The sequence below is a fragment of the Macrobrachium rosenbergii genome, chromosome 45, assembly GCF_040412425.1.
Source record: "Macrobrachium rosenbergii isolate ZJJX-2024 chromosome 45, ASM4041242v1, whole genome shotgun sequence".
Classification (NCBI taxonomy): domain Eukaryota; kingdom Metazoa; phylum Arthropoda; class Malacostraca; order Decapoda; family Palaemonidae; genus Macrobrachium; species Macrobrachium rosenbergii.
The window spans coordinates 33,678,408-33,689,621 of NC_089785.1; the positions used below are offsets into that span (position 1 = coordinate 33,678,408).

At 38.9% G+C, this 11,214-nt stretch overlaps 1 protein-coding gene across 1 annotated transcript; it reads left to right on the forward strand.

Moving 5' to 3' along the window:
- Positions 1-897: 897 nt before the first annotated feature.
- On the forward strand, positions 898-1,410 carry LOC136830005 (uncharacterized). Its single transcript, XM_067089181.1, has one exon. The coding sequence runs from the start codon at positions 898-900 to the stop codon at positions 1,408-1,410; it is 513 nt and encodes a 170-aa protein (XP_066945282.1).
- The last annotated feature ends 9,804 nt before the right edge of the window (positions 1,411-11,214 follow it).

Consider the following 11,214-nt stretch of genomic DNA (forward strand, 5'->3'; position numbering starts at 1 on the left):
AGGGCAGCTGCTGCCTTCCAGTCTTACTTTTCAGTAAAAGGCTAGGCCCACTGCCAATAACTGTGGAAACTGCTGCCTCGCAGTCTTACTTTTTAGTAAAAGGGTAGGTCCACTGCCAATAACTGTGGAAGCTGCTGCCTTGCAGGTGGACTTTTTAGACAAAGGCGAGGCCCACATCCAAATCCATGGTTGATGACAGCATGGGCATGCGGTCGTAAAAACCCCTTTGCCAAACAGCGAACCATGCCTGATGTAAGAAATATGAATGCAGCTAGGGCGTCCCCTGTAAGCAACGCGAGTCAGAATCCCCCTAGTGGTGTGATAAATGGGCAAGAGGGTACCGCAGGGTTCATGACTGCAACCAGGGAAGTTAGTGAAAAAGTGGAAGAATAGAGCAGCTACGTGGAATGTTGGTACTCTTAACAGGAAGACTGGGGGAGATAGTAGATGTGATGGAGAGGAGACGATAGATTTCTTGTGTGTGCAGGAGACTAGGTGGAAAGGGAGTGGAACTAGAGAGATAGGATAGGTATAAGCTTTTTTACAGCGGATCACAAGAGGAAGAAATGGAGTTGGAATTTTAGTAAGTAACAACTGGAAGGAAAAAGTGATAGAAGTAAAGAGTAAATGATAGGTTTTTAAAGATTCCAATAATAATAGGGGACAAAATAGTATATATAATATCGGCATACGGTCCTCAGATGGGGTGCCAAGAGCAAGAGAAAGAATTATTTAGACACAAGTTTGAGGCTGTCATTAGAACAGTGAGGGGGAGGAGAAACTAATAATAGGAGCTGATATTAATGGCAGGGTGGGAAGAGAAGAGATGGGTATGAGGAGGTACACGGAGGCCATGGGTTTGGAATTAGAAATGAAGATGGGGATTATATATTGGAGATGGCTCAGAGTTTTGAATTAGCGTGTATGAACACATGGTTTCAGAAGTTGGATAAGTACTTGATAACGTATGAAAGTGGAGGAGTGCAAAGCCAAACAGATTACATCCTGGTTAGAGAAGCCAACAATAGCAATGTGGCGAACTGCAAAGTGTTCTTGGGAGAAGCATGTGTTAAACAACATAGGTTGGTGGTGATGGATTTGAAAATGAGAGGGAGGAAACCCAAAAAGGGAAAGAGGAGATCAAGAATTAAGATTTGGGAACTTGAAGGAGAAAAGGGGGAGCAATTTAGGAGGACTGTGAGAGAGAGATGGCAGGAAAGGGGGAACATAGAAGTTGGACAGGGTAACACAGTTGAAAATATGTGGGCAGACATGAGAGAAATATGTGTGGGGGAAGCCGAGGAACTGGTGGGAAGAACCAGCATGTATAGAGTGTTGAGTGGTGGTGGAATGGAGAGGTGCAAGAATCAATTAAAAGAAAACCAAACACATTTAAGGACTGGAAAGTAAGGCCTGCACAGGGTGCAGGGGAATGGTACAGAGAAGAAGAAAGAGATGTGAGGAGGGTAGGTATTTTTATTGGAGGGGCAGCAGAGCAGTTGAATGAAAGACTAAGAACAAGAGGAGAAAAGGATATCTATAAGATTTCAAACTTGAGGAAAAGGCAGAGACAGGATTTGGGTAAATTGTGTGCCATCAAGGATAGAGATGGAAACATATTGTATAGGGATGAAGACATTAAGAAGAGATGGAGAGAGTATTTTGAACAACTTTTAAATACTGAAAATGAGAGAGAGGAGATGGGGGGGGAGCACAAAGGGTGGGGGGACCAGCAATGGAGATACAGGATAGAGAAGTGAAGAGAGCATTAAGTAAAATAGAGAATGGTAAAGCACCAGGTCCATCAGAGTTCCATATTGAAATGATCAAATTACTACGTACAGAGAGGGAGAAATGGATGCTGGGTTTATTAAAAGCTAAATGGGAAGAGGAAGAAATGCCAAGGGACTGGCAGGAGAGTCTAATGGTATTTATATACAAGCAGAAGGGAGATGTCATGGAGTGTGGTAACTGCAGAGGAACTAAACTAACAGAGCATGGATCGAAAGTTTTAGATAGGATACTGGATGAGAGATTAAGAGAAATGGTAAAGATCGGGAAACAGCAGTATGGATTCATGAGAGGAAGAGGGACGGTGGATGCCATCTTCATAGTAAGACAGCTACAGGAAAAGAGGCTAGAGGGAAACCAGGAGCTTTATTGTTCTTTTATAGACCTGGAGAAAGCATACGATGGAATCCCAAAAGAAGTGATGTTTTGGTGTTTGAGGAAGAGGAAACCCCCAGAAAAGTTGGTTAGGCTGGTCGAGATGATATATCAGAGAACGAGCACTAAAGTAACAACAGCAGTTGGGGAAACAGAAAACTTTAAAGTTAGTTTTGGATTACACCAGGGGTCAGCATTAAGCCCATTTTTGTTTGTGCTGGTCATGGGTGTGTTAAGTGAAGAGATCAGGAATGAAGTGCTGTGGGAGTTGTACACTGATGATCTGGTGATTACTGCTGAGGGTGAGGAGGACCTACAGAGAAGGGTTGGAGAGTGGCAGGCGTCTTTAGAGAGGGGTGGCTTACGGGTGAATGTGAACAGAACAGTTGGCGAGACAGAGATAGTGTTGTAAGGACTGGGGTATGAGCGACATACTGGCTGGGTGTTTACTGGTTTATTGGTAGTTCCTTACTGGGATAAATGTACAGAATCTTGAAGATGTTATTGACGCCAGCGAAAGCTGTAATGTAAGCGTCTACACACAGACAGGTAAAACAGAGATAAAAGGTTCAGACATCTGTGTTTGTCGGCAGACAAACAGATGGCGATATCAAGAGATATGATTAACATACAGTGATGAAACATACATCAATGGAAAGCCAGGAAATTCTACATGTGGCCAATTGCATGAAATTCAAGACAGATTAATGGATACAATGCAGTAGCATAATATAAGTGATATGGAGAGACATTTGGCGTCTTCACAAACAGAAACGCACGTACAGTTTGATACAGAAGATTCGTTGGAACATTATGAGTACATGATTAGAATGCTTGCATGGCAATGCAAGTAGTGGTGATTGTACATACATTAGGACAACAATGCTTAGGGAGAAACAGACGGAAATATTGTATGGTTGAAATCGCGTTCCTGTAGAGAAAGAAAACGAGACGCTGGCTTTGTCCTGTCCGCTTTGATGATGATGATTGACGAACACACGAACACACACACGTGTTTGGAAGAGGCAGCGTCGGGGCTCTTACAGTGTCATGATGGCGGCCCCCCCGCCCCCCCAAAATAAGAGGTTTTAGTGAGCAGTTAAAAAAGAAAAAATCTTTCCATTTCAGCATTTGAGTGGGGAAGGGTGAAAGCTAATGTTGCTAAAACAACTAAATTTTTAAATACAAGCACATCATCAAAATTCTTAGCATTGGCTAGGAAACCCAAAATTCATTTTTAGGTCTTGTCAACTGAGTTTATAGGCCTAAAAGCTTAAAATTTCCTTTAGTTAGCGTATTTTCTGCATCACTAATAGACAAGTCATGGTAGGGAAGAATCAGTTACATAATCACAGCTGTGACAGCTCAAAATTCTTACCTGCAGCCATTCGTCTCTAAATTTTTGTTTCCTGGGCTTGTCCTTTTCTTCCTTTGAAAGTTCACTTCAGATACTACCTTTTCTTTTTAGGCGTGGAGGGACCTGCATCCATCGCACTTGCACAAATTCAGTAAGTTAGGTTTAAATGTTAACAAAGTTGAAATGCACAATTCTACCAAGACGAATGACTGGATGAAAACTAACCGCCTAAACACCTTATAATGATTGAACACATCGAGAATCTGAGATACACGATTCATACGAGTTAGATTTCGAGCGTTGGTTGCAGCGTTTGCCTTGATGCACTAAATTAAAAAAAAAAAAAAAACAGGAATACATTTTTTTGCCATATATCTTTTGCACACAAATAAATAAATAATATAAAATAAAACAGAATAGAAGACAAACATCTTGAAATTACCCTATGCATAGAGTAATTACCCCACAGTTGGCAACACTGAATTCTAACATGGAATTTTCAGGCTGGTAACTTTCAATAAAAAGGGTATCAGTTAATATATCATAGATGGTTCAGTGCTCCAGCATAATAGTTTATATCTTGACGGGTCTCACCCGAAGTACAGGGTGTTTCAAAATTAGAGGCCCCCCCTTGTACAGCATAAACTAAAATTGATATGGACGAAAACAAAAGTAATTCAGAACAGGTATTTATTTAAGTTTCTCTCTGAGTATTTAATATTTTGTGTGGCCTCTATCTGCCTGTACCACAGCCTCCATTCTTGAGGGGTATGATTTCAGTAAATCGCAAAAAAGCTGAGACTCAAACTCCATTTCCCTGAGCACTTCGGTCACCTCTCTTCGCAGGTCGTCAAGGCTTGGTATACTATTATAGTTCACTGTGCGCGCTTCAGCACGATCCTTTAAGATACTACTAATGTTTTCACACACATTAAGATCAGGGGAGCTACCTGGAAATTCACCTGACGAGAAGAAATCGATACCACTGTTTCGAAGCAGCTCCTGTGTCTGAAGAGCCTTGATACATGGTGCCTTATCATGCAGAAATGTGACTTCTTCAACAGATAACACATTTTCAGGATCTTTGAGGAAAGGAAACACTCCACCAGTAAGCACAGTTTCTCTGAAGTATTCGCCATTCCATGACTGTCCTTTTTCTTTGATGATCCAGAGAAAACAGAGAAAAATTCCCAAACATTCAGGAAATTTCACAACTTGGTGATAGCGCACGTCATCGCTGATATCATCCAACTTGGCAGCCCAAATGATTTCATTTTATGATTTGGATTCCTGACTGTGTAAATGAAGAATTCATCTGATGCAGCAACATGTAGAAATTCAGCTTCATCCCAATCTTTAAGAAATGAACCACAAAACCATGCACGGTCTTCTCTCTGTTGCTGAGTGATGTTGGGCTTGCTGATAACATGAAATGGCTTGATACCAGATTTTTTCAACTCGTGATATACAGCACTATAACTTCTCTTCTTTCCCCTTTTTGTTTCTAGTTCAAGCGTCAATTTATGTAAAGACTCTCTTGGTCTAACCACTGCCTCAGCTATGATGTCTTGAGTCCTGAGAAAGGACTTCAGGCCTTCCAAGATTCTCACTCTTTTTGCGGTGACAGTCATATGGATTTTTGTTCCAGTTTCTTTTAACAAAGGATTCATCTCTTTTAATGTATTCAGCTATCCAGGAACATGAAATGAAGGATGCGCCAGCACCCATGGCCTCTCTGAAGGTTATATCCCGGATTCGGTCAATCCATCTGATTTCCTCCGAGTTGTTAGCCATGGCTGTATCTAACTCCGTCACTCAGTCTGAAAATACAAGAAATGTAAAATGAAAAATAGCTTAATAGAAACTTGAAATAATGTACTCGGAGATAGGCTATAGCAGAAAACTTCATAACTTTCCTTTTGTTCTGTGGAAGTTGGGGGGGGGTCTAATTTCGAAACACCCGGTATATTAATGATTCCGTTTTCATATGATATTATGTGGTACCTTTCGTGGAAAGTTACCAGGCCAGAATTTCTTACCAAGTAATTACGTTACTATAAGTTTCAGTTTGACACCACCTTTGATAATAACCTGACATGCCCTCATATCCCAAATTCAGGGCAACACGATATGTATGCAAATTTTTTGTATAAAGCTGTTTCTATGAAGCTGGTGACATAACAAAAGAACAGCCATTCAATTTTACGTTTTTTAGAATGAAATGCAAAAGCTCTAAGATCTTCCAACTTTTTAAAGAATATAATTGATTCACTTGCAGACCACGACCCTATACTGGCATAGGATGCCTTAACCTCTTGGTCAAGAGACCATCAGCACTGTTATATTACTTGTCCAGGAGTTTCCAGTGATGATTTCATGTTGCAACAGATACTAAGTCATAAAGTCGGAGGAAAATAAATCCTGTTAAAAGTAAAAAAAAAAAAAAATTCAAATCAAGAGAAAGTGAGAATTAGGATCCAGGTTCCCATTTCTATAAAAGAAATGAAAAAAGGGCAAAATTGACTCTCGTGCACATTTGTCACCAAATGGGTGTTTGTTTATCTTCTTTATTCATTTATGGAAGCAATTTCCTTCATGTAGGTAATATTATAACAGAAATTTCATGCAACAGAAAACGTACATGCTTCTCTTTATAGAAAACGTTGTTTTTACATGATGTGGTAAACTTGAAAAGATTTGTAAACGGATCTGAGAAAACTATTTAAATGAAACTCTGTCTTGTTGGTTTTCCTTCTATTTATATCCACATGATAAAGCTTCTTTCTGTCAACCAGGCTTCTGTATACTAAGCTTAAGCTTGTGATAACTCAAGAGGTAACAAATTACTAGTTTTTTAAAGGATTCATTGGAAAGTTGTAATGTAATGATTCACCATTCTTAAAATGGAACCTACCAGCACCTGTGATGACACAAAAACATCACAAAACACCAGTTTTTTTTTTCAAAGAATTCCTTGAATTGTTGCAGTGATGTGATCCAGGTTCTTCAAAAGGAACCTACCAGCAGTTTAACCCTTAGAGTGATTATGAAATGTCCCTGACAGATTGGTAGGATTGAATGCATGAAATATAAACCGTCCGGCCCAGTGCTAAAGGCTGAGTTAATGTGGCTTTTTCCTAGCAACATTCACATCAGGGTGTGACGTCCCTGCCTACACGAGTTAGGTTAGAAGAGGCTCTTTAGTCTTGGAGAAGGAGACACTGAAATTAAACCAGAGGGTGGAAAGAGTCCTTCAGCCTTGGTAGGTAATCCTTCCAAGAGAAGGCCACTCTGAATAAAACCCCTGTTCTCCAACCTTGGACTGTGCCACAGCCATTATACCATGGCCTTCCATCTTCTTGGGCTTGAGTTCCATTGTTTGAGGGGACTATCTGGCATTTTCACCCCCTTTTTTTTTTTTGTACACTTTCCTGTTTTTTTTCAAGTGTGTAGACAGGCTGATGAGGAAGCAAAAGTTGGTTGGTAAATTATCGGGAAAGCACCTTCTTCATTACTTAATCCTTTCCTTCTCAGATTTTTAAAAAATTTCTGAAGCCATCCTGACTGTCCTCCTCCCCCAGTTGTTGTGGCAAACCTGGCAGGTTTTTTATGTGCCCTACAAACTGTGCTGGTCACAACTTGTGGACAAGTTGCTTCTGGCACTTTTTTAATGATATATGGTCATTTTTGTACAACGTTTTAAAGAAAGTTTTGTAAATGGCATAAAAAACTGTGCAAGGAAATAAAAAAAGAATTAAGGAAAATAATTGACAGACATTTCCCTCACTTAAATACTGTTGTTGTTGATCATATTGTTTGTTGTTTTGTTTAGTTTTACTATGTTGCTGTTGTTATAAATCTATTAGTTTTGCTTTTAATTTTATGTTCTGGAGACACTTGAGATGAACCCCGGTTAATTAATTTTTTTCTGGAAACACTGAGCTGAACCCTGATTAATTAATTTTTATGGAGACACTGAGCTGAACCCTGGTTAATAATTTTTTCTGGAGACACTGAGCTGAACCCTGGTTAATTAATTTTTTCTGGAGACTTAGCTGAACCCTCGTTAATTAATTTTTTCTGGAGACTTAGCTGAACCCTGGTTAATTAATTTTTTCTGGAGACACTGAGCTGAACCCTGGTTAATTAATTTTTTTCTGGAGACACTAAGCTGAACCCTGATTAATTTTTTCTGGAGACACTGAGCTGAACCCTGGTTAATTTTTTCTGGAGACACTGAGCTGAACCCTGGTTATTTTTTTGGAGACACTGAGCTGAACCCTGGTTAATTAATTTTTTTCTGGAGACACTGAGCTGAACCCTGATTTATTTTTTCTGGAGACACTGAGCTGAACCCTGGAAAATTAATTTTTTCTGGAGACACTTTAGCTGAACCCTGATTAATTTTTTATGGAGACACTGAGCTGAACCCTGGTTAATTAATTTTTTCTGGAGACACTTAGCAGAACCCTGATTAATTTTTTTGGATGGAACCCTGACTGGACTGAGCTGAACCCTGGTTAATTAATTTTTTCTGGAGACACTGAGCTGATTACACCTGACCCTAATTTTTTTCTGGATACACTGAGCTGAACCCTGGTTAATTAATTTTTTTCTGGAGACACTGAGCTGAACCCTGATTAATTTTTTATGGAGACACTGAGCTGAACCCTGGTTAATTATTTTTTCTGGAGACACTGAGCTGAACCCTGGTTAATTAATTTTTTTGGAGACACTGAGCTGAACTCTGATTATTTAATTTTTCTAGCCACTTAGCTGAACCATGGTTAATTAATTTTTTATGGAGACACTGAGCTGAACTCTGATTAATGAATTTTTTCAAGAGATACTTAGCTGAACCCTGGTTAATTAATTTTTTTTGGAGAATGAGCTGAACCCTGGTTAATTAATTTTTTTCTGGAGAAACTGAGCTGAGCCCTGGTCAATTAATTTTTTTTCTGGAGACAAAGCTGAACTCTGGTTAAATAATTTTTTCTAGACACTGAGCTGAACCCTGCTTAATTATTTTTTTTCTAGAGACACTGAGCTGAACTCTGGTTAATTAATTTTTTCTGGAGACACTGACCTGAACTCTGGTTAATTAATTTTTCTGGAGACACTGAGCTGAACCCTGGTTAATTAATTTTTTTCTGGAGACTGAGATGAACCCTGGTTAATTAATTTTTTCTGGAGATACTGAGTTGAGCCCTGGTTAATTATTTTTTTCTGGAGGCACTGAGCTGAACCCTGGTTAATTATTTTTTTTTCTGGAGACTGAGCTGAACTCTGGTTAATTAATTTTTTCTGGAGACTGAGCTGAACCCTGGTTAATGAATTTTTTCTGGAGACACTGAGCTCAATCATGGTTAATTAATTTTTCTGAGGACACTGAGCTGAACCCTGATTTATTTTTTCTGAAGACACTGAGCTCAACCCTGGTTAATTAATTTTTTCTGGAGACACTGAGCTGAACCCTGGTTGATAAATTTTTTCTGGAGACACTGAGCTGAACCCTGGTTAATTAATTTTCTCTGGGGGCACTGAGCTGAACCCTGGGTCTGGGAGAGTGCGACATGGCCAAGAGAGATTGAGTTAGCCTTCTGTCGGCACATGGGGTCGTGGTATTATCTTATGCAATAATATTTTTTTAGCAGGTTAGGAAATATCTTCATTATTGCATTTGATTTCAAATAATCATTGTCTAGTTTTATATCTCTATTATTATATTAATACACGAGTTTATCGAAAAGTTGCATGCAAGTTGTGGTATCTTAGTTGTGGGATATTAAGGCATAATTGGTTAAGTATTAGCATAAAGATGGCTAACATTGTCTTGTTTAATACATTTTTATCGTTATCTCTAAGCTGGTAACCTTTTCTTTATAGGTACTGGTTAATTTTATATCACAGCATAGGCAAGAGTTCCTGTTTCTTAAGGTTCACTCCACAAACACAGTTGCAGTGACACCATATTATTCATGTGAGGTGCAGAGCTTTGTAATTTGGTACAGTTTTACTTTACAGCTTTTCTCTTTCATTCTGTTATTACATGATTTAAACTGACACTGAAATGCCTTGCTTTTATAATTTTAAACATCTCTAGCTTTACTTTATTTAATAGTGCATCAAACTGTTCATTTTAATCCTTGACTATTACCCTTTTCTGCTACAAGAACCCCAAAAGTTAAGAGATATTTCTAAATTAGTTATTACCAAATATTGTCAATAAATTTCTACTTTACTTTTAACCCTCACCTTTTCACCAAATATTGTTAATAAATTTCTACTTTACTTTTAACCCTCACGTTTTCATTTCTCTGATACTGAGGCAGTGTCATGTTATTGGCTTTAACAACCAGAGCTTCCCAGGTTAGCAAATTTTTAAATTTTCAGGGCTAGCCTAATGTATTCCCCCAGTTTTCTGTTAGGGGATTTCAGGGTCCGTAATGTCTCTAAAGTAAAGTAAGGATCCCATGGAGGCATACCCCATCCTTCTTCTTCTTAGCTTAGTCCCGTTTCTATAGGGGGTTGCCCTTTTGGATTAGTTGCTTCCATCTATCTATCTCCACAGTGCACTTCTGCTTTGTCAAGTCCCTTCTCTTTCAAAAGTCTTCCCTCACAGTCTCTCCTCTTTTTAGGTCTTCCTCAGTCTCTCCATCTCTTTCTTGGTCTTCTCAGTGTAGCTGTCAGTAGACAGCTATGTAAGACTTTGTGAGAAGCATCAACAACTTGTGATGGGTGGCTTCTTGTTAATGTTAAGAAGGTGGCTTCTTCTTAATGTTAAGAAACATCATCTTGTGATGGGTGTCTTTTTCTTGAAAAGAAGTCTGCCTGTTTGAGAGAAGCGGCTTGGTTAGGGGAAGAGTGAATGCCATGAAGCGCCCAATTTGTGGTAAGATATTCTCTTATTATTGTTTGTGAACTTGTTTGTGGTCATCAATTGTTAGTACCGAAACATAAGCACTCAAAATTGTCTCTTTCTGTTCCTACAGTTATCTTCACACATGGGCCATTGTTAGACAAAATAAAGATGAGAATAATGAACTGTGTCTCTTTGGACCACGAAGTATAATTCATAAGGCAACATCATGGCACACTAGAAGGCAGGTGGATGAAAACAAAGTCAAAGGTCTCCATCACACCGCCACAGAATAACACAAATTACTCTGCGACATCTCAGAATAACAACAAAGCCAGAAAACGTTGCATTGCCAAGATCTCCAAGACAACCTCTCATCATTCACAGCAGGTTATTTATATCCTTTAAAGTTAACACTTCATGTAAGTACGACAGTTGCTAGGCTGTGTTCACGAATTTTTATCCAAATTGTAAGATATGTCAGGTAGGGTAAACAATCGGGCACGACACACATCAGTGGATGAATTTTCACTTTTCACTTGATATTTAACAGGAGAAATTAAAAAAATTAAACCTTTAAGAAAACCTTTCAAAAGATTGAAGCTTCATTAACAGAATGATCTATAAGAAATTGCCATATGAACTAAAATAAGCACGTAAAGTCTTGGTAAAATAAGTGTTGAAGGCAATTTTGAATCCAATATGGCATCTCCCCAAATGCTGATGCAACCTGAATGGAGACTGGACACTCCTTCCCAGCGCTCATTTTAATGGTGTACTGAACACTAATTGCGTATATATGTAATTCTTATTGATATTACTCAAGATTTTA